Below are 24,259 nucleotides of genomic sequence, written 5' to 3'. Positions count from 1 at the left end.
GACAAATAAAATGGTTAATTCTTTGCAGCTGGAATAATTTTGTAGGAGAAACAGTAGCTTAAACAAAAAATCCTAGTGTTCAAACTCTCCTGTAAATAGAAATGTCAAGTATTTTGCTTTTGTTCTACAAAACCTTGTTTCTAGATGTTTTTCCCTTTTTTTCTAGGAAACATGTATTTGCTTCTGGCTGCCAAAAATTGTCTGTTTTTTTTTTTCTTTCAGATAAATTTTACTATACCTTGTGGAAAGGACAGCTTTTAAATAAAGGAAAGCTTTTGTGCTATATTTCTCTGAGGTCGGCCACTCGTGCTTTTTTGCCTATAAAACTGTAAGTATGCTATATTACAAGAAAATAGCAATTTACTGTTTTGTTACTTTTTTCTTATATTTAAGTTTTACTTTGGTGCTTCTGTTTGTAAGAACTTAGATAAACATTGGTTTGTTTTTAAAAAGATTGATTTAGCCCGGCCGGGTGTGGCTCAGCGGTTAAGCATCGACCTAGGATCCAGGCAATCAGGGTTCGATTCCCGGTCAGGGCACATGCCCGGGTTGCGGGCTGCAGCCGATCAATGACTCTGTCATCATTGATGTTTCTGTCTCTCTCTCTCCCTCTCCTTTCCTCTCTCTGAAATCAATAAAGATATATTTAAAAAAATAGAATAAAAATAAAAAGATTGATTTAGCCCGGCCAGATGTGGCTCAGCAGTTGAGCGTCGACCTGGGATCCAGGCGATCGGGGTTCGATTCCTGGTCAGGGCACATGCCCGGGTTGTGGGCCCGATCAATGACTCTCTCATCATTGATGTTTCTGTCTCTCTCTCCCCCTCTCCTTTCTTCTCTCTGAAATCAATAAAGATATATTAAAAAAAAATAAAAATAAAATAAAAAAATAAAAAGATTGATTTAATATCTTTAGAAACTTAAATGGCAAAATGAGCCTTCTGCTTTTCTGTCTTGATTTCAGGATGGGCTAAAAAGTCATACGCATTTATGGCATAAAACTTTTTCTTAGTGAATTTAAATCTTTTTTTTTTTTTTAATATTTCTTTATTGATTTCAGAGAGAGGAAAGGAGAGGGAGAGAGAGAAAGAGATAGAAACATCAATGATGAGAGAGTCATTGATCGGCTGCCTCCTGCACGTCCCCGACTGGGGATTGAGCCCGCAACCTGAGCATGTACCCTGACTGGGAATCGAATCCTGATTGCCTGGATCCTAGGTCAACGCTCAGCTGCTGAGCCATGCCTGGCTAGGCGTGAGTAAATCTTAAAAGTGATTTTTAAAAGTTTTATCCTAGCCCTGCCAGTGTGGTGCAGTTGGTTGGAGTTTCATCCCATACACCGAAAGGTGGCAGGTTAAATTTTCAGTCAGGGTACATACCCAGGTCAGGGCACATACCCAGGTTGCAAGTTTGATCCCTGGTCAGGATGTGTTCAGGAGGCAACCGATCCATGTTTCTCACATCAGTGTTTCTCTCTTTCTTTTTCTTTCTCCTCCCCTTTCTTCTCTCTAAAGTCAGTAAAAAAATTTTTTATCCCAATTAGATATATTTTCCATTAGCAATTTGAACATGATAGTCTTAAAATTTATCAGTTATTTATTGGAAACAGCTTTGCTGTGGTAAGTTAAAATTTATAGGCTGTTTTCAGTCTTGTGAACATGCTGGAATAGAAAGGTCTAAAATGATCTTATGCTGCCCTGGCTGATATGGCTTAGTTGGTTGGGCTTTATCCCATGCACCAAAAGGTTGCCTGTTTCATTTCCAGTCAGGGCACATGCCAGGTTGCAGGCTCGATCCCTGGTAGGAGGGTGTGTGGGAGGCAGCCAATCGATATTTTCCTCTCACATTAATGTTTCTCTGTCTCCCTCCCCCCTCCTTCTCTCTCTCTGCCCCTCTCTTCCTCTCTTTAAAAATAAATTAAAAAAATAAAATGATCTTTTGCTACCACCACAGGAAACATTATAAGCCTTCATAAATGTTTGAAGATTACGTTAGCAGTATATACTTGAATTGTGTTTAATAAAATGACAACCTTATATCCTTTGTCATTAGTAATATTGGCATATAGAAGTAGCTTCTTCCTTAAAGTTGGAAGGTTGGTAATATTGCCAGGCTATCTATTTACCTGTACATCTGAACTGCCTATATCAAATCTTCTTTAAATACAGTATTGATAAACATGCTCTTTGTTTTCCAGTAAGCTCTGTCTGTGTGTGTGTGTGCGCACGCGTATACACGTGCATATGCACGCTTGTAAAAGAGAGAAAGATACCATTGCTGGAATTAAAAATACAGGTAAAGAAATAAATACAGGTAAAGAAATCCCTTTTTTCAATTTTCTTTCAGTCCTGAGAAGTTAGATGTTGAAACAGTTATGAGTATTGATCATCTGAAACAGAAAATACCTCCAGCACTGTTTTACAAGGAAGCATACTTCAGTTCAAATGAAGGTAAAGTAATTTTTAATTTTACTGAAATATAAGAAGCAGACTTGAATTTGAATATTTACTATGTATTTTTTCCTATATCAGTTTTGAAGAATGGAATGTATTGCAGTCTTTATGAAGTTGTAGAAAAGACAAGAATTGGAAGTAACATGGAGAGTTTACTGCAAAAACTAGAGAAAGAAAAACTTGTGAGTTAAATTTAAAATGTTCTTTCTCCCTTAGAAACTTGCATATTAGTAAGTGATCATATTAGTATTTCAGTTTATTACCTCTGAAAGTACCACAGCTGTCTTAGTTGCTACCATTTAGTTAACAGCATTTTATTATGGCCTTTGGTACTCTCCTATATAGCTATGACACTTACACTTTCTACAGACAAGTCTTTCCAGGAAGTAGCTTTGTTGTATTTTGTGATCGTGATTCTGATATTCAAAAAATACTTCTTGAATATTACTTATTTATGTAAGGTATATAGTTCAGTAAAAAATGAGGGAAAGAGACTCTGTTTTCCTGGACTACACAGAGTGATAAATGGAATTACTCAGATAGATGTGGTTCCAGTAGAGACAGTTTCCATATTTGAAGATTCAAAAAGAAGGTCCTTTGTGAGGTTGAAGAAATAAACGAATACTATAGTAGTTGGGAGAAAGTGGTAGAACATGATGCTGGACAAATGTGTAGGAGGCTATGTCCTGCAGCATCATGCAGGCAATGTTCAAGCGTTTGGAAGTTTGGACTTGATCCTAAGAGTAATGGTTTTTAAAGGGAGTTGGATGAGGTTTTGATTCTGTATGCAGCATGGTCAGATCTATGTTTTGCACTTACCTTGGTTACTATGTAGAGAATGAATTGAGGCCGGGGAAGATGAGGTAGGAAACTTACATTGGAGGGTGATGAAGGGTTGGATGAAAAAGGTAAGAATGATGATGTAAGAAGAGCCTGATTTTTACCAGCTGGTGTGGCTCAGTGGTTGAACATCAACCTATGAACCAGGAGGTCAAGGTTCGATTCCCAGTCAGGGCACATGCCCAGGTTGTGGGGCGTGATCCCCAGTAGGGGGCATGCAGGAAGCAGCAGTCACTGACTCTCTCATCACTGATGTTTCTATCTCTCCCTCTCCCTCCCTCTCCCTGAAATAAATAAAAACATTTTTTTTTTTTAATTTAGAAAAAAAGAAGAAGAAAGACTGATTTAAGAAATATTTAGTAGGTCGTATCCAGGTTAATACATATTGAATATATGGAGTTTAGGTAGAGAGATTAGTTCAGGCATCAGATTGTGATGGTTTCAGGATTGAATGGAAAATGAATTTGTGATGTCGGTATGTATGCTTTAGCTGAAGGTAAGTAGGTGGCTACAGAGAAGGATAGTGGCTATTCCAAAGTTTCTGTTAACATGAGATACAGGGAAGCTCATATTTAAATGCTGATCAGATGTTCCAATAGAGAGGAAGAGAAGGTTTTTTGCTCAGGTATGCCATTTAATACAGGTTATTCAGCAGTTGACTTCTTTTTACTCTTCACTTTATTGAGCCCTCAAATGGAAATTTGTGTCTCTGATTTTCAGAACCCACAACTTCATTTTTATTGTTTACATAGAATTTTCATTGTATGCCTATAGATTTGCTTAACAAATCCATTGTTTATAGATGGGAATGTCAAATTATATGCAGACTTATAGGCAGAATTTGTATACTTATGAATTGATGGACACCCAGCAATAACTCCTTGACCAAAAAGGTTAGAAACCTTTGGACTAGGCGTCTTAGAACACTTATACACATACACGTGCACATACATGCATTTTCAGTACATATCATCATACTTTTTTATTTACCTTTCTTGTTTTCCTCGGAAAGCCTGTCTATAATACAAGTGTTCCTCATGATCAAAATCTTTTCAGTTACTGAGTTCAGAAAGTGAGAGTTTAGATAGTAAGTTTGGATGTGGTAGTTATCCAAATCATATAGTTTTTACATTTCAGAGGAATGAGTATTGAGAGTCTGGATAGTGAAGAGTTTATTAGAAAATTATAGTATCTGTTCAGTTCCTAATAGTGAGAGTCAGAATAGGAAGGATACTGACATTTTGTTCTTGATCTGAGCAAGGTATGTGGAGGACTGGTTCTTTCTAGAATCAAGAAGTAAAGTAAGATCCTAGATCTTAGAGGGCTGGACATTCCATAGGGATACACTACCTGAATCTAATGGACTCCTAGGTATTTTGTGTAGCATTCCTTTTCCTGCAAACCTCATTGGGAATTATCCTAATTATAGTTACTTTCTTCGTATTTCTCATATAATGAGAGATGCATTGGGACTGTTGGGTTGTTAATAATTTTATCTTGAATAACACACGAGGTGTTCTGGATCAGAGACAAGTTTAGTGAATACCTTACAGTAAGTAATAAATGTATTGGCCCTCCTTTGCCCTAGTCATTACTGTTAGGGCAATGCAACAAGAGACAGGTCAGTTATCTTATGGAGTAGCTATCTCATAGATAAGGGATGAGAAAAAAAAATATTTTTCTTTGCTTATTAAGAGAAGGAGGCAGCTATCTCCCTCCCCTCCTGAAAAGGCCTCTGAAAATGTTAATGAATATTACTCCAACCCTTTGGTAAGTAAATAAAATCTTTACAGGAGCCAGTTAGCTCTCTTGGTTCTAATGACATCTCCAAGTTCCTAGGGTCATTTCTGCTTAAAATGTAGACAGGAGATAGCTCTCTGTCTTCCCCGCACCTTGGGACTTAAACTAGGAACTAATCTGTGCTGTCACCTCTGCCTTCTTGTGTACCCAGTTGAGTTGGCACTCTCAGGGGAAGAAGAAATTTAATTATCCTTTGGATCAGAGCAGTTAACTAGATAATTGACTATAGATCTAATTCTTAAGGTATATAAAGAGCAAAATATTTCTGGGGAAAATGAAAGCAAACGTTCCCTATCTTTAATATACATTTCAGCATATCAGAAGGCGAGGGCTTTTTGCAGGAGCACTGAGAAGTCTGGGGAAGTTTTATTTTCCCACAGAGAGATTTATAAAATAAGTAAAATTATATTAAGCTCTCTTTTGGTTTGAATATTGTTTCTGATGTGAATATTCTTCATAGATACCTTTATCACTTTAAAATTTTTTCTTTATTTTTTACCCATAAGTGGGTTTTGAATTTAATGCTTCTCTTTCTTTTTTTTTGCATTTATCATCAAGATAGTTACATGATGTAATAGTCTGGGGTTTCTAGAGAAACTGAATCAATGGGATATATATATAGAGAGAGAAAGAGAGCAATTTATTATAAAGAATTGTCTCACACAGTTATGGAAGCTGAAAAGTCCCAAAATTTGCATTTGGCAAGTTGGAGACCCAGGAGAGTTGATGGTGTAGTTCCAATCTGAGTCTGAGTGTCAGAGATCCAGGAGAGCTGATATTTCAGTTTGAGTCCAAAGACATGGGGGAAAGAACCTGATATCCTAACTCAGAGGCAGGCTGGTAGGTAGGAGGAATTTCCCCTTACTCCAGGAAGGGTCAGTCTTTTTTACTATTTAACCTTCAGTTGATTAGATGAGACTCACCCACATTTAGGAGGGCAATCTGCTTTACTCAGTCTATTGATGTATATGTTAAACTCATCCAAAAACACCCTCAGAAACATCCAGAGCAAAGTTTGACCACATCTTGACACCCTGTGGCCCAGTCAAGTTGACACATAGAATTAACCATCACACATAGTATAGGAAAAAAAGAAAAAGCCAAACATATTACTGGACTGCTAGGATGGAAAAAAATGTGTATGTATCTTAAGAAATTTTATTTCAAAGCTAAGAAACTTTCTTTCATTAAGCAACATCCCCCAAGCCCCCCCAATATTTCTGTGTTGTACTTTTCCAATTATAAAATCAAAGGAATGTAAAAGGACAGGCAGTCCAATTAATAGGATAAAAGCTGAGCATATTTATTTTCACACATTAGTCTAAGCTACACAATTCGGAAATCCCATGTGTTAGAGCAGGAGTTGGCAGATATTTTCTGTGAAGGACCAGGTAGTAAATATTTTAGGCTTCATGGGCCATAGAGTCTCTGTTCCAACTCTGCCTTTATGGTGTGAAAGCAGCTATCTATACACGTAAATGAATAGTCATGACTATATTCCAGTACAACTTTCTTTAGAAAAACAGAAAGCAGGCTGGATTGGTTTTCAGGTTATAATCTGCAGACCACCGTTATAGAAGAAAGGACACCATGTGGCTATTTCGTACATGCAAAAAAAAAAAAAAAAGGCATTAACTAAAATTCAAAACCCACTTATGGTTAAAAAATTAAAGAAAAAATTTTGAACTGATAAAGGTATCTATGAAAAACCTACTGCAAACTTTCTACTTAATGGGTAATGTTACAAGTGTTCATTTGAAAATCAAGAAGACAGGAATAGCCCGGCCAGACATGGCTCAGTGGTTGAGCATAGACCTAGGATCCAGGAGATCAAGGTTCGATTCCCGGTCAGGGCACATGCCCAGGTTGCGGGCTCGATCCCCAGCAGGGGCCGTGCAGGAGGCAGCCGATCAATGAAGACACTCTCATCATTGATGTTTCTCTCTCTCTCCCCCTCTCCCTTCCTCTCTTTGAAATCAGTAAAGATATATTTAAAAATAAACTAAACCAGATGTTTAAAAAAAAAAAAAAATACAGGAATACCTGTAATCACCACTTTTATTCAACATCGTGCTACAGATGCTAGATTGCATAGTAACACAAGGGGGAAAAAAAGCATGAAGACTACAGAGGAAATACCAAAACACTTGTTCCTAGATAATAAAATCTATATAGCAGTCCCAAAGAATGTACAAGAATAAACAAATCATTCCAATTTCATATATACATCTGACATAAAATCAATATATAGATATCAATTACATTTCTATATACTGAAATGAAAAATACTGTTTACAATAGGATCAAAAAATATAAGATGCCTGGTGATAGATAAATCTAACAAAAAAATAAGCAAGACTTGTATCCAGAAAACCGTAAAATTATCTTCCAAGAATACCTTATAGAAGTAAAGAGATAATCTTGTTCATGAAGACAGCATGATAAAGATGTTAATTCTCTCAAAACTTGATCTACAGATTTAATGCAATTCCAATTTTAAAAAATCCCAATAGTGTGTGTGTGTTTTTGACGGGGGGAGCATTCCACGTTTTAATATGTAGTATTTTCATTATTCAGTTCTAAGTATTTCTTAGTTTTTATTATGATTTGACACGTGATATATGGGCACGTTTTTAAATTTCCAAATTACGAGGATACATAGCTGTCTTTTTGTTTTTTCCTAATATAACTCCATTGTAATCAGAACAGGTGATGATGATTAGTTGAAATTTATTGAGATTTGATTTAAAACCTGCTCTGTGGTCAGTTTTTGTACATGCCCTTGTATTTGAGAAAAATGCATATTCTTTCATTGTTGGGACCTGGGTACACAATTCAGGGTTGACAGCTGTATTCTTAGGACTTTGATTATATACTACAGTATCTTCTGGCTTCTATTTTTATTGAGAAGTCAACTCTTAGTGTAATTATTTTTCCTTTGCAGAACTTTTTTTCCCAGTTGCTTTCTCTTTGCTGTTTTGCAGTTAACATTAAATATATCTAGGTGTAGATTTCTTATTTATCCAGTTTGGTGTATCGTCTTCCGTATCTGTTGACTTATCTTTATTTTTGGAATATTAGTCATTATCTCTGATTATATGTCCCCTTCATTCCTTTAGACAGTCTTTCTAAGACTCTGAACCATCATATGTCAGACCTTTTCATTCTGTTCTTCATGTCTGTTAACTTCCCGTGTTTTTCATCTACTTATTTCTCTGTGTTGCATTCTGAATAATTTCATCATAGCTGTCTTCTAGTTTACACATTCTGCCTAGCTGTGTCTAATTTGCTGTTTATCCATTCATAGTTTCTAATTTCATGGAGAATATTTTTATTTCTAAAAGTTATATTTGATTCCTTTTGGAGATCTGCCTCACTTTTTTCAACAGATTCTTGTTAATTCTTTCAGAAATACTTACTGAGTAACTATTATGTGCTAGGCACTGTTCTAGGAGGTGGAGATTATATTCTGATATCTCTTGCTATTGCTTTTATTGAAATAAGATTCATCATTTTAGTCATTTTTTAAAAATTTATTGTTGAGAATATTACAGATGCCCCTCTCCACCTCTTTGCCCCCTCCATTTTAACCATTTTAAAGTGTACAAGTCAGTGATTTTTAGTAGATTCACAGTGTTGTGCAACCATCACCACTAATTCCAGAGTATTTTCACCCCAGAAAGAAATCACATACCCATTAAGTATTTACTCTGCATTCCTTCCTCTCTCTAGTCCCTGGCAACCATTAATCTACCTCTGTCTTTATGGATTTGTCTACTCTGGACATCTTATATGAGTGGAATCATGCGTTATGTGGCCTGTAGTGTAGTGCTTGGTTGCTTTCACTTAGCACAACACTTTTAAGGGTCATCCATGTTGTAGCATGTATCAATACTTCATTGCTTTTTATGGCTGAGTCATATTTCATTGTATGGATAATGCCACATTTTGTCCATTCATCAGCTATTTCCATGCTTCAGCTATTAAGAATATTGCTGCTCTGAATATTTGTATACCAGTTTTTGTGTGAACATGTTTTCTATTATGCCAGTTATTTTGTTTATTTCTTGAACATTTCATATATGTTGTTTTATATATTGCATCTGATAATTCCAGTTTGAGCCCTTGGGTGTTTGAATCTGTTGTTTCTGCTAAATCTCGCTAAGCTCATTTCCTCCTAAACTTGGTCACTTAAGGTTGTGAGCTAAAATATTTTATATTTGAATGTATTTTTGTACCATATTAATTACCTGTTTTGTTATTGAAAAGTCAAAATAGTAGAATCAAGTAATAAAAATTCACAGACTGGGTTAATACTCTCTTCTAAGGAGGAAGGAAACAGTGACATGTAATAAATAGCAGCAGGGCAGCAGGAGCACGGAGTTCACAGATGTTTGTTTCCTCTTCTGAGGACTAAAACTGCTTCTTTGAGTTAAAGCCACCAATATTACTGCTAAGGCCTCTGTTTACCTCAGTGTTTTTTGGGTGTTTATGCCCCGAGGACAGTGGTTTTTATAAAGGCCACTAAGCCAGTGGAATTTTAAAAGCCTACTATTTGGAGTAGGTGAAAAATTAAAAGAATCTAATTGTTTTTCCTCAGTGACCATAAAACATGAAAATTTTATTTTTGTTTTCCAACTTTCTGTTTTGACAGCCAGGAGTTGGGCAAAATGTTAGAAAGGATATGACATATGAAACATTTTAAATAAAAGTGTTTAGGTCTGAAACAGAATTTTTCCAGTACATTGTCTACCTTTTGAGTGTTCAAACAATGTTTTTATTAAATGTAAATTGGTAACACAGTTGCTTTTTGGCCTTTAGATTATGGGTTCTTATATAAACTTTGTTTATTGGAATTATTTAATAGGGATTTGTAGCACAAGTTTTCTTTCACAACCCAGACAGCCTTTTGTGTTCAACTGCTATTCTCAGTTCTTCCTTTATTTACCCTTCATTAATCAAAAGAAATGCTGTGAACTATTGCAATTGTGGTAGTAGCCCCTGAACTGAGTTTGAGTTCTTACTACATTGATTTCTTTACCCCTTCTCATAGTGTTGTCAAGATTTTTTTTTTTTTAAGGGAATTTTTCCAGTTCAAAAGGGTTACTCTTCAGTGCATTCCTGGCTAACCTGGCATTCTTGTCTCTCTATAATCTATCCCAAGATCTTTCTTTGTAGACTTGTCTTACACATTTATCCTAGTTTGTCCTCACTCTTTTGCCAGTCATAAGTATTCTGTTGCTTGCAAACTGTCTATCATATTAAAACTCTGCCTTTGCTCATGACGTTGCCTTTATTGAAATGTCCTTCCCACAAACTCAGGCTCTTGACACTGTTCCCATTCTTTAAAATACACCTCCAGTACACTTTCAGTATCTTTTCTGATCATAAACGAACTGTATTTTTCCCCTTCATGTCGCCTTGTAAATATTTTTGAGAATTTATCTGTCTTAATCTAATTATTGGTATTTCCTGTGTTGCTCTGTCCACCGAATTATAAACTCCTCTATGTGAAGAATTACATTATTGCAACACATTGCATTTTAGATTAGTCCGAACTCTTAAAGGCAGCATTTGTGTCATAATTGTTTTATATTTCCAATATCCAGCACATTGCCTTCTCAATTAATGTCTTTTTTTTTTTAATATATGTATCTTTATTGATTTCAGAGAGAAGAAAGGAGAGGGAGAGAGAGAGATAGAAACATTAATGATGAGAGAGTCACTGATCGAGCCCGCAACCCGGGCATGTGCCCTGACCTGGAATCAAACCCCAATCTCCTGGATCCCAGGTCTACGCTCAACTGTTGAGCCACGCCCAGCCGGGCAGTGTGTCTTTTGAATTGCTGAGGAAAATATTTGAAGTCTTTAGTTTGGTCCTTGTATTTTAGCTTTAAGGAAAAATCAGCAAGTTGGTTTCACAGTAAATTAGGGGAATTTTCTCATTTAAGTTATGAAAACTAAGGAATTCTGTATTTTATTGGAATTCTGTTAATTAGCAGAGTTGGAAAAGTAACAGTAAAGGATTAATATTTTTTCTAAAGATCAAAAACTTTTTATTTTCTTTATAATTAGCAGATACTTCTGTGTCTGCCTTATCGTTAGCAATAATAAAGCAGATTAAACTTTTTCCCTCTTCTAAAACTGCAGGTTCTTGTTAAACCTTTGGGAGACCGAGGATACCTTTTTCTTCTCTCTCCTTATCAAATGGTTTCTCCATATGGTAGGTAGTGTCTTTAATTTTTATAATTCTTTTTTAACTTTTTAGTTAAAACACATTGCTAATGAATTTGGCTTCTGTTTTTTTAGAACATCAAACGGCCAGGTCTCGAATTCTACATGCTTTATTTCTATTTCAAGAACCTAGAGGCATAGTTACTTGTAAGTTCTTGGACTATCTAAATCCAATCTTATAGATTCCTACATTGAAAATTTCCACATAACTCCCTAAGCATTTTGTCTTTCTTACATCATGTTTTAGGAAATACACAGGGTATTAAGAGCTATTAGTGATATAAAACACAAATTACATGACTTGATTTTGGTTTTTTTACCATGAAAAATTATTTGGGTTTTAATCAAGTGTTCTCACTAAATAATGTTGATTGTAATTGTTATAATGGTTTCATTTTTCAGGGTTTTATAAATACTGTGTTTTAGCTTAGTTCACTTCTGCATTCAGATTTTAGCAACTATCAAAGCATTATGTGCTGGTTTAAATATTGGGCCATTCAAAACTAATAAGAATTTTCACACCAATATTAGAGAAAATTTGCTATTCACCATTTCTAAGAACTAACTTTAATGCTATATTAAGGCAGAGTTCCCACTAATGGATTTCACTGTTAGATTAAGAATGAGATTCTCAATTGTAGCAATTAGTGTCTGCACATCTCCTTATGGGCATAGAGAGTTCATGTGAAGTTGTTATAACAGGAAGGAATGCCATTGCTATCCTTGGTAGAACTATCTTGCTAGGAGCCTTATATCTTGCCCTGCTTCTTTATTTCCCCTTTTATTTTGCTGCCACAAGGTGAAAGGCCTAGTTAGAAAAGGAAATGAGATCTTCCATAAGTGGGTGTTTTCCCTTTTAAAAGTATGTTCTATAATTTCCCTTGTTTTAGTTTCTTACTGGCTTATTTTAGTCCTTTGGACTTAGAAATATGTGATTCATATATTTCTGTATTACACATATGTAGCAGGGTACATACTCATTTGGTTCACCATTAATGTATGAATGTTGTTAACATTTCTTTGACAATAGGTAGATCTGTATTTGATTAATTTCTTGATTGCTAACATGGTTTACTCTTTTTGTTTGTTTACAGCACAAAAAAGTTCAACCAATGTAGCACCACAGGAGAGACATGAGAGCATGCCAGATGTATTAAAAATAACTCAATTTTTACAATTTGCTTTGATTCGGTGTCGAAAGGAATTCAAAAATATAAATACTATAAATTTTCATTCTGGTGTTGAAAAGTATGTAAGTGAATTTTTTAAGCGAGGTTTTGGTTCAGGTAAACGAGAGTTTATTATGTTTCCATATGATTCACGATTAGATGATAAAAAATTCTTATACCCAGCTCCAAAAAATAAATCCCATATTGACGATTGTTTGCGTACCTATATTTTTCGGCCTGAAATGTATCAGTTACCTATTTGTAAATTAAGAGAGCTATTTGAAGACAATAGAAAACTTCAACAGTTCGGTCAACTTTCAGATTATGACGGCCATGAAGAAATGAATGGTACAAAAAAGAAATTTGGGAAACGAAATAACTCAAGGGGTGAGACTATTAAACCTGGAAAGCAGAAGTCATCTCACTCTTTGGATTATGATAAGGATAGAGTCAAAGAATTGATTAATTTGATTCAGTGTAGGAAAAAAAATGTGGGTGGGGACTCAGACACAGAAGATATGAGAAGCAAAACTGTCTTGAAGAGGAAGCTTGAGGATCTACCTGAAAATATGAGAAAGCTCGCCAAAACCAGTAATTTATCTGAAAATTGCCATCTGTATGAAGGTAAAATATCAGATTGCTCTTATATAGTATAAAAGTAATAACCAAAAATATAGTAAAGTAGTTCTGTTCTTCTCGCATGGGGACCTGCAGATTACAACCTGAAAACCAGTCCAGCCTGCTTTCTGTTTTTGTAAAGAAAGTTGTACTGGAATATAGCCATGTCTATTCACTTATGTGTCTAGGTAGCAGCTTTCACACCATGATGGCAGAGTTGGAACAGAGACTCTATGGCCCATGAAGCCTAAAATATTTACTACCTGGTCCTTCACAGAAAATATTTGCCAACTCCTGCTCTAACACATGGGATTTCTGAATTGTGTAGCTTAGACTAATGTGAAAAAATAAAGTATGCTCAGCTTTTATTCTGTTAATTGGACCTCCTGTCCTTTTATAGTCCTTTAATTTTAGAAATGGAAAAGTACAAATAGAATATTGGGGAGTTTGGGGATGTTGTTTAATGAAAGGAATCTTAGCTTTCAAATAAAATTTCTTAGATGCATGTACTTTTTTTTCACCCTAGGAGTCCAGTAATATGCTTGCCCTTTTTTTCCTCTAGTTTTCTTTGCTTTTTTTGTTTTAGTTGAGATAAAAAGAAATGGGAGGCCTTTGTCTTAAGTTTGTGTTTAAATATTGCAAGTACTTAAAAATATTTTTTCATCTAGATTTTTAAGATCTTCACACTGCTGGTCCATAAGCATGAAATGTTTCTTTATGTTCAGGGACCTTTGAGGTAACAGTCTACATTTTGTGCTGCTGTTACTCTTCTTATTAATTAGGCGTATCTTAAATAACCTGTGGCTAGTGGCTGCCTGATTGGATAGCACAAGAAGTTTAAATTAATAAAATAAAACAAAAATTCACTTCCTATGTCACCAGCTACACCACTATATTGAATAGCACAGATAGAAAACACTTGCATCATTGCAGAAAGTTTTATTTGACGGTGCTATTTTCAGTAATTTTTAGTGCTTTTTCTTTCCAACATTTCATCTTTGTGTGTGTTCTTATCACCTGGGTGGCCTTCCTGCCTCCTAGCACTCACTTCACTGTCATGTTCCTCTCAACATTGCTTTGCTAATTTGCTACCAGTCTCAGCTTCTGTATTCATCTCTCAGGGCTCTTTTATAGGCTGGCCTTGTCCATCCTGAGTAGCCATGTTTCCCTTTCTTCCTTCACGTGCTCCTTGGTTAAGGCTCATCTCTCTCAGAATATGTCATGATTAGCCCTTTACTTCTCTTTCTTTTTTCTTGAAGCATCTTTAATTTCTCAGGCATCTTATCTTTGCAGTTCAGATCCCCCCAGAATAGATTTCTGGCTGTTCTGTTCCTTGATGGTCTTCATCTCCTTTAGGTTATGCTGCATTTCTGCTGTGTGCTGAACCTGTTGACTGTCTGATCCATACTGTCTTATACTGTTGGCATGTATCTTGAGACTTAAGTACTTCCTATGTACTAGGTGCTTTACATATATATACTCATTTAGTTCTTGAATGCTAGACAATGTTATCCTTATTTCACAGATGAGAAAGTTATCTGTAAAATATTAGAGATATTAAATAACTGTCGTCAGTAAAATCATCAGAGAAGTTAAAGTTATGTAGTTCACTAATCCATGATTGAACTCAGTTCTGATGGACTCTACAGCATTGCTCTTAAACTTGGCTGTATTTCCTAGCACTGAACACATAATAGGCAAGATAATTAAATTTTGGTACCATTTTAGCTGATAATTGACTAATTTTATGAAATTACATTTGAAAAAGTATTAGTTGTTGAAAATCAGGCTTTATTAATAATTAAAGTGATGGGGAAGCCATGCTAATTATAATAGACCAAAGAAGAAATGGAGAAGGGGTCAATAGGTTAAACTATAAGACTTGCATTTCTAGGTGTTCCTCACTTGTGTTTCTTTGTAGTCATTTTGCACACTTTTTTTTTTTTTTTTAATTTTTTATATATCTATATTGACTTCAGAGAGAGGGCAGCAGAGGGAGAGAGAGATAGAAACACCAATGATGAGAGAGTCATTGGGGATCGAGCCCGCAACCTGGGCATGTGCCCTGACCAGGAATCGAACCCTGATCTCCTGGATCCTAGGTCAATGCTCAACTGCTGAGCCACGCCCGGCTGGGCCATTTTGCACACTTTTAGAAAAGTAGAGATTTAAAGATTGTATTCTGACACCTAAAATACTCTGATTTTGATTTGGTGGTGAACCCACTCGTTTTATAAGAGGTAATTTTCTTCCCTGCCTCCTTTAATATCATTTTTTTTGAGATATGATTTATATACAGTGTACCCATTTTAATTACACAGTCATGAGTTTTTATAGCTATGTTACCACCACTCCAATACATAAAACATTTTTATTACACTGCCTTGTACTCCTTTGTAGCTAATCTTACCCACCAGTGATCTGCTTTCTGTCTGCTGATTAGTGTTGTCTGCTCTATAAGTACATGTAATTAGAATCATATAGTATGTATTCCATTCTTTGATGTTTTTGTTTTTGCTGTGGTACATTATACCCTAACCAAATTGGAAATCCTCACATCTACCCAGGTTTTACCTTCTTTCAGCATTAAAAGCACGTGACTTTCTGAATGCCTACGCCCTTTGCAAGTTTTTAAGTATGTTATTGTGCAGATTACCCAGATTTATACCTGCTTTGAGCCATGTCTTAATGTGTTTTCTCTTACATTGCTTTCTGTTCTTAGTGCAAGGTTAGTGTAGATTTCTTTAGGTAATCTAGTCAGTTGAAATAAGGCTTAGATGATAAGAACATCAGATGGTATTTTATGGACAAAACGTAATAGCTGTAAAGGAGATAGAACTCAAATGAAATCATGAGTCCTTTTTTCTTTTTAGTAGATTTTAGTGTAATCTGCATATCTTCCTAATAGTTTGCAAAATAGCAACAAATACTTTTATCAGTTGTCAAGCACCTGGTTAACTTAGGGATTTTGGTAATAGATTTTAAGGTAACTAGAGTACAGTTACTATATATATATTATCCATGTTACCAACTTGATGTTTGAGCTCATTTCTCCATAAATAGATTTTTCAAATTATGTAAATAAATTTTTACTTAATGGGCATTTTGACCTATGTGTAAAAGTTTAGAACCAGTCATATTTGTAAAGTAAGGGATAGATGTAAATGTAAAATCTAAAACAGTGGTTTGATTGAGTTCCTTCCAATAAATGTCTATGATAATTAACTTTTAGGTATATTCAATTAAAAAATTTTTATGCTATCCTTCCAAACTCAACTTTAAGGGATGACTTTTCTTTCTCTTTTCCCTCAGAGTCTCCACAGCCTGTTGGCTCACTTGCTCATGATGCTGACTTGAGACTGCAGCAGCAGGATACCTCTAACTCTGGGGTTGCTGACATCCATAGGCTGTTTAATTGGCTATCAGAAACACTAGCAAATGCACGCCATTCTGATGCATCCCTGACAGACACAGTCAACAAAGCCTTAGGATTGAGCGCTGATGGTGCCTATGAAGAGATGAGGCAAAAGCATGAATATGAGTTGAATTCTAACCCAGATAAGAAAGAATATGAGCAGCTTACTTGTGCAAAAATTGAAAATGCACATTTTAAGGATACTCAGAGCCCATTGCTAGAAGCCGATATATCACCTGTAAAGTATCCTATTGCTGTTTCTACCAGTGAAGTAGGCACTGACCATAAACTACATTTGAAAGAAGTAAGCATATATCTTTCTACTGTTTGCTTTTGTGAATGTATGTGTGAAAGAGATAATGTGCTTCAATGAGCTTTTTTCCCCTTTTAAAAAGAAATAAAATACACATTTCAATAAAAGTGCCCAGGATAGTATTTATAAGTTACTCATTTTTACAAATAGGTAAGTGCAGAAGTAGTTGTTTTCCTTCCCTGCATATAGGTTTATGTATAGTCCAAGATTTACCTATTGTGATAAAGTTAAAGCTAGACTGTTTTTCAGACATGGCTTATTAGGAGTTGATTCCATATTGTTTCATAATAAAATCGAATTCTCAAAACATTGACTTCCTGCTAGAAGTACCATAACCCATAGGTGAAGGAGATGAGCTGACTAAAGTCAGTATGCTAGTGTTACAAGCAAGGTTAGGTACTTTTTATTTCTTATACAAACAAGAATGGAAAGTGAGTGGCCTTCAGGATTACCACTGAAGTGTGAGACTCAGCCTTGCTTAACAGGGTGTCCAGTTTATTTATGATATGTGTTTAGAGTACTGTTCTCTGAGAAGTAGCCTTATCTTCCCCCAAGAAGTGGCTGCATCACTAGGGAACAATAGTAGGATGGCATCATATTCCTAAGGGCTTATTTCTAATGTACTCTTTCCTTCATTTTCTCTTCCCTGCCTTTGAGTAAAAGTCATGCATGTCCCCAGGCTTTGTCCATATAGTTTTTGGATATTTATTTTAGGGGGCGGTGATTGCAGGAGGCTCACTTAGGGAGATGTGTAAAGTAGGCACTGAGAAACTAGCTTATGTTGTTAACATTTTCTAACATATTTAATACTCTAAATTGGGTTGATGGGGGCATAGGCCAAACCCAGCCCACTGCCTATGTTTGTAACTAAAGTTCTATTGGAACACAGCCATGCCCATTTGTTTAGGTATTGTCTGTGGCTGCTTTTGCATTATAATGGCAGAGCTGAGTATCTTGAGTATATGGCCCACAGAACCTAGAATACTTGGTGCTTTACCGAAAAAGTTTACCAACCTCAGTCCTAAATCAACATCAAATTATGTTTTGAAGGAAAATGTGTTTTAATTTGAGGCTAGAGTATTATAAACTTACCATGTTGACTTGACTAATTTGTCAGTGTTCAGATTGAAGGTTGTGAATTTGCTGTGAAAAAAATGCTTGTTTATTCTTGACATTAAAATTAATTGAAAAGAAAGCTATTGAATATGTCCTCTAATTTTTAGGATCCAAATTTAATCAGCATGAATAGTTTTGAAGATTGCAGTCTGTGTCCCACCATTCCCATGGAACATGGATTCCATAAACAGTCTAAGTCAAATAATGTTGAAGAGACTGAAATACATTGGAAACTCATTCCAATTACAGGTAAGAACAAGTATATTGGGAATTAGGTTCATTTGGTTTTACTTAGGGACCAGTTTGCTGAAGGGTTTCATCTTTTCTAGATTCCATTCTTGGGTGCTTCATCTTACTTGGCTCTGACATCTTCAGTGTCTTATTTTGAGCAACATAATGCTCATTGAGTGTTGCTGTTCTTGGTCAGCGTCAGCAAGTATCTGCAAAAAACCCTATTGGAAATAGGGATTTAAAACATATTATTCTCCGTATGGAGTTTAGCATGCAAATTGTTGGCAGAAATTGAGTTTCTAATAAGGTGAGGTAGTTACAAAGATGACATGATGGCCTTTGAACAACCAGTAAATGCTATCTGCTCAAATTATAAGCTTCACTGTAACAAGCTATCATCAAAGAAGTGGTCATATTGAGGTTCATCTATTTAAAAGAAATTTGATTTCTTAATATTGGATTATCTTAGAGTAATTGGATCATAGTGGAGAATGTCCTGAAAGGGTCAAATGCTAATATCCTAGAAAGCTTAATGAAGTGTGGGGTAAGAATAGTTTAGCAAATGTTGAAAGATCATTTTGCAGTATTCTAATTTCTTGGTGCAAACACATACACACACACACATATACATACTCTAATATTCTAAGTTCTTATTCATCTTTGCTAGCTGTGCATTTTTTGAAATATTTCCAGGACACATCATTTCCATTCCTAGACCTTTATTTAACCTTTAAAAAGAAAAAAAACAGCTTTTTGCTAAAAAAGTAGACTGACTTGTGACCCAGAAGCTACTGATGCCTCCAAGGAAGGATTTCTAAAACTGATGAATTTCCATGGGCTTCAACACCATTCTCTAGTACCTTACCAAAGAGGGCAAGAGGCGTAGATGTGATGGTAGAGAGGCAACTGCTTCTCACTTAGGAGCTGGAGGTATCAGCTTGAGTCGGAGAAACAGGGTAAGGAAGTAATGGGTACAAGATGATTATCCTAATCATTCCTCTTTTAGACACCATTACAGTTAATGTTTAGAGCTATTTGAAGGCACAACACCTAGGTGTTGATAATCCGTCATCACCTGAATAGAAAGGGAAGCAACTTCCCATTTCTGAGTGACCCTTCAGGATTATTTTAGGCAAAAGAAGGAATACTTGGATTTGTTAGCATCTAGGTTATCTCAAAGGTGCTTAATAGGTATCACCAATATCTGAAGAGAATCTACAAATCTAATGGATGCTTTCTGTCAGGAGGGAATGCAAGAAGCCCAGAAGACCAGCTGGGGAAACATGGTGAAAAACAAACACCAGGTGAGAAGGCTCGGTTTGCTTTTCCTCCCACTGTGCCCTTCTTCAGACTTGCTACTTGCATTTTTGGTTTTCCATCAATAGGGTGTCAATTTAAGTTCTGTTAATTACAGGAAATTTGGATATTATCATTTATACTTACATCATTAATGTGTATCAAATATTCTTATATAAAGAATATGTTCAAAGAAGTCTTCATAGAGATTACATTTTCTTTACTTACAGTTAGTTCTATCTGAGATGATGATCTGGGAAGACCAGAATTTTTTTTTAATCCGTTTCTGTAGGATATTCTATGAGAAGTAGTCTTTAACTTAAATATAAAAAAATATCTGGAGGTGAGGCCATTTATCTTTTAGGTACATTATTCCTAATCTTGATTATTTTTTTTACCTAATTCTTCCTCTTCTAATTGTAAAGCTAACTTCTGAAGATAATTTAAATCAGAAATTAGGAAACTTTTGGATTCCAGAAACATTTACAGATAGTAATGATTAGATAGTTTCAGTGGGTGCCTAAAAGAGTCTTCTGTCTGAGCTCAGTCATTTCACCATCCCTGTGTGGTCATAAGCATTGTTTTCTTGATTAGAGTTTGGTGGTGGGTCTTTTTTATTTGTTTTCATTTTGTTGATCTTACTCTTTCTAAAACCTGAAATGGTTTTATTGGGGGAGCGGAGGAAAGCTAAATGATTTTTGAGTAGGTCTTTAAGGTTATTCCTCTCTTTTGGAAATTAAAAAGACTTTTAGTTAAAGATCATCTTGAAAAAAGGTATTAATGTTTCCTAGGAAAAGCTGATTTAAAAAACAAAACAAAACAGGAGCAGTGAATATATGACATAGAGAAAAGTGCACAAATCTTTAGTATTTTACATACATATACACTTACATATTCCACCCAGAGCAATGTGTAGAACACTTGCAGCACCTGAGGCAGTCTTCTGCATCTTCCTAGTCAGTACTCTCCCTGCCCCTAATAGTAACCACTAAATCTGACTTCTTTCACCATAAGTTAGTTTTACCTGTTCTTGAATTTAAGATAAATGGAACCTACACATCCTCTTGTTTTTGGGTCTTTCACTCAAGATTATGTCTGGGATTCACCTGTGTTTTGTGTCTCAGTAATTCTTTCTCATTAGGAGCAGGAGGCATCTTGTTTGTACTTAAAAATGCTCCATTAGTATCCACACTGTTATTTGGCATGCCATCTTCATATTTTGTGATTGAAAGTATAATTATCTGACGCGAACTTACTTAACCCTTTTCACTTCAAGTATTGAAATGCTTGAATAACAGTAGAAAACATGCATTATTATGGATATTGACATGTTTCTTTTAAATCACTCATTGATGACATTTTAAAAAAAGGTCAACCTACTAATTAAAATCATAGGGGAAATTTGTGCAAAATAAAATTAGGTCGTGATCATTTGCATTTTTTAAATGGATTTGGTTTAGAGTTTTTTAATATGGAGAGTTCCCCAAGTAGATTTAAGTTTTATTTCATCTTTTAAAAAGTCTCTTTATTGATAACCCTTCAAGAATAAGTTTATTGGTCTGAACTATAGCTATAAATTTTGGGAGCAAGTATTTCACTTAAGATAGTAAGTGACGCAGAAGTTTTTAAATTACAGGTGGTCCTACTCAACCCATTTGCTTTATGCAATACAATTTAAAAATTTTTATTTAAACAAATCAGACATTTGACATGGTACATAATTCAAGAAGTACAAAAAAATACTTCAAAAAGTAAGTCTTCTACTCCTAGCCCAAACATTTTATATGGCACTAGACACCCCGTATTGAAATTTAAGAAGACTATTCAGTATTACTGAGTTATTTTCTGAACTTGCATTTTCTGGTTTATTAGTTCATACATTTATAATTCTTACCATGGTATTGGATATTTTGCTTCCCTTCTCTTCTTCTACCTAAAAACCTGCTATGGTCTTCTTACCCTGCTGACTGGTACTTTTGCAGCAGTTAATGGTTACAGTGGTTCATGGTAACCGCTAGAGTTGACAGAGAAGTGTCACAAGCTGACTCTGCTAAGGTTGTTTAAATCTTTAGAAAAGTGTGATTGTAGGGAAAATTAAAACTGAATTTTGTATAAAGAGGGTATGCTGCTACACCTGGGTAAGTAGGGAATTCATCAGATCTTTAACTGTAGTTTTGAAAACTAGTATCTGGACTTTCTGAAATGGACTTTCCATTTCATGTACTAGAATAATAGCAATTTGTTATGGAATGTTGGCTAAAATTTAAGAAAAATTAGTAATTTTTTAAAAAATAAAATGGTGTAATATTGATCTTCTAGGCAAAGATCACAAATTTTTTCTTTTTCTAAAATATATTAAATGGTTGTTAAAGATATTTCCCCCTTGTTTTTTAAAAAGGGATTTAGGGTACCTGTTTTGAAATATAATTTCAAAAACATACCTGTGTTTGAATTTAGAATTTGTGGGCAGGGAGGGAATTAAGACCTTATGGATTGAGCTAGTTGCCAAGAGTCAAAAGTTAAATAGCCCAGTGGCATGGCACAATGGTTGAGCGTCGACCCATGAACCAGGAGGTCATGGTTTGATTCCTGGTCAGGGCATATGCTCCGGCTTCAGGCTGAATCCCCAGTAGGGGGCATGCTGGAGGCAAGCTGATCAGTGACTCTCATCACTGATATTTCTCTCTCTCCCTCTCCTTTCCTCTCTCTCTGAAATCAATAAAAACATATATTTTTTTAAAAAGTTAAATAGCTCTATTTGCATCAACTAGCTGAATGACCTCTTTATCTCAAATGGGGTTTTAGCTGTTGTGATTTCTCTTGAAATTATTTTGAAACAAAAATACTTAGGAAAGCGCTATCAAAAATGTTACTCTTAATGCAGCTTTGAAATATATTATCTTCCTATATTATTGAGCATTTTTCCCCGATATATTGAAGTTCCCAACATTGTAGGAAATAAGCAATCCGATATGTGAGAGTAAATCTGAAAACAAAATTAATTATCCTATATTGTGAATGCAACTCTTAATTGAAAGTTATTCCCACATCATTTCAGTTTGCCATTCTTTCAGTTGCCTTACCCTCCAATTTTCATATCAAGACTATATTACTGCAGTAGACATTACTTGGTAAAGAATATAGGGGCTGAGCAAGCTGTTGCAACTGACCATCCTGGTTAAAACATGTCTATTAAAGTCAAAAGTAGGAGAGCAGAAATAAGCAAATGACTTAACTTGTATTGATGCCAAATTGGCTTTATTCACACCATTATTTGAGATCTTTTATTCTACCTTCCAATGCTTGATTAACTCTAATGACCTGACATTTTTTCTCATTTATAAGTTTGTTTTTTTCAAATGATTTTTAAAAATTGCTCTTATAATAATAAACTCTTCCTATATAGGTATGAAATCACCAGAAGAACAACTGGTGTATCTGCCACCGCAGGAGGCCTTTCCTAACGACCCCCGGGTAATAAGTAGACAGAGAAGTTCTGATTACCAGTTTCCATCCTCTCCATTTACAGACACACTAAAGGGCACCACTGAGGATGACGTGTTGACAGGTCAGGTGGTGACTATGGAGGAGCAGTGTGTGCCAGCAGCAGAGCCGCCTGCAGTGAGTGAAACCACAGAGAGGACAGTGTTAGGAGAATACAATCTCTTTTCTAGGAAGATAGAAGAGATTTTGAAGCAAAAGAATGTTTCATATGTCAGTAGAATTTCCACACCTATCTTTTCAACACAAGAGAAGATGAAACGACTTTCTGAGTTCATATATTCTAAGACTTCCGAAGCTGGCGTACAGGAGTTTGTAGATGGCTTGCATGAGAAACTAAATACTGTTATTATCCAAGCATCAGCCAAGGGTGGGAATTTGCCACCAGTCAGCCTTAATGGTTCTGGTACTAAAATAGCATTGACTCCTCTAGGAAGACGTGCCATACCAATTTCCTCAAGTGACTTCAACAATAAACACCTCCTTGAGCCACTTTGTAGTGATATTTTGAAAGACACCAACTCTAATGAGCAGCATTCCTCCTCAACTTTGGGTTTAACTGAAGAAGTAAACCAGCCACACTGTGCCATGGAGCTAATGGTGACTTCCGATCATACTGTACCTGATGATATTGCTCAGGAACCAGAAGAAAAAGACACAACAAAATCACCCAGTGATGTAAACATTTCTGCCCAACCAGCTCTTTCAAATTTTATAAGCAAGTTAGAACCTGAAGTATTTAACAGTTTGGTTAAAATCATGAAAGATGTCCAGAAAAATACTGTGAAATTTTATATTCATGAAGAAGAAGAGAGCGTGCTCTGTAAAGAAATAAAGGTAACTAAAAGAGAAGTTTATAGTCATGCCATGTGAAGTTGCTGTGCTGGGTCTGACTTCTATAAAAAATTTTCTTTTGTTTTTTTTAAATATATTTTCATAATTTAATGCAGAGTGGAATAAAAGACTTAAGTTCAACTAAACTAAAAACCTGTGATGTAAATATCTTAGATTTTAGAATCTTGTTTTATAGTGTTATTTTAAAGACCATTGTTACATACAGCAAATACCTTTAAACTGTTCATTCAAAGATTTTAAATGTTTCATACTTGGGTTTTTAATGAAGGAGAGGGAAAGATACAGAAGGGTAAAGGAAGCTGTCAGTGTTTCCCTCATGTAGTTTATCAATCAAACAGAAAAATGAAACTATCCAGGCATAACCTAATGGTAATATATTTTGGTGTTTCTTAGTACCTGGTCATGTCTGGGATCCCTG

The 24,259-nt window shown here is 35.4% G+C and overlaps 1 protein-coding gene across 4 annotated transcripts in view; it reads left to right on the top strand.

Moving 5' to 3' along the window:
- TASOR (transcription activation suppressor) overlaps positions 1-24,259 on the top strand; it is a 51,561-nt gene that overhangs the window by 16,785 nt on the left and 10,517 nt on the right. For 2 of the 4 annotated variants that reach the window (XM_087825037.1, XM_016204508.2), the window contains exons 9-18: positions 223-328; positions 2,347-2,450; positions 2,532-2,635; positions 11,244-11,316; positions 11,403-11,474; positions 12,422-13,120; positions 16,427-16,833; positions 18,066-18,207; positions 19,434-19,493; positions 22,892-23,823. In XM_087825037.1, the coding sequence (XP_087681163.1) occupies positions 223-328; positions 2,347-2,450; positions 2,532-2,635; positions 11,244-11,316; positions 11,403-11,474; positions 12,422-13,120; positions 16,427-16,833; positions 18,066-18,207; positions 19,434-19,493; positions 22,892-23,823 (2,699 nt within the window). The remainder of the gene's footprint in view (positions 1-222; positions 329-2,346; positions 2,451-2,531; positions 2,636-11,243; positions 11,317-11,402; positions 11,475-12,421; positions 13,121-16,426; positions 16,834-18,065; positions 18,208-19,433; positions 19,494-22,891; positions 23,824-24,259) is intronic. The other 2 variants (XM_087825038.1, XM_016204509.2) reach the window with 1 other exon arrangement.

This window comes from Miniopterus natalensis, chromosome 15 (assembly GCF_054644295.1).
Source record: "Miniopterus natalensis isolate mMinNat1 chromosome 15, mMinNat1.hap1, whole genome shotgun sequence".
Classification (NCBI taxonomy): domain Eukaryota; kingdom Metazoa; phylum Chordata; class Mammalia; order Chiroptera; family Miniopteridae; genus Miniopterus; species Miniopterus natalensis.
Note: the sequence above shows the minus strand (reverse complement) of the source record. Positions and strands in the feature narration are given on the sequence as shown.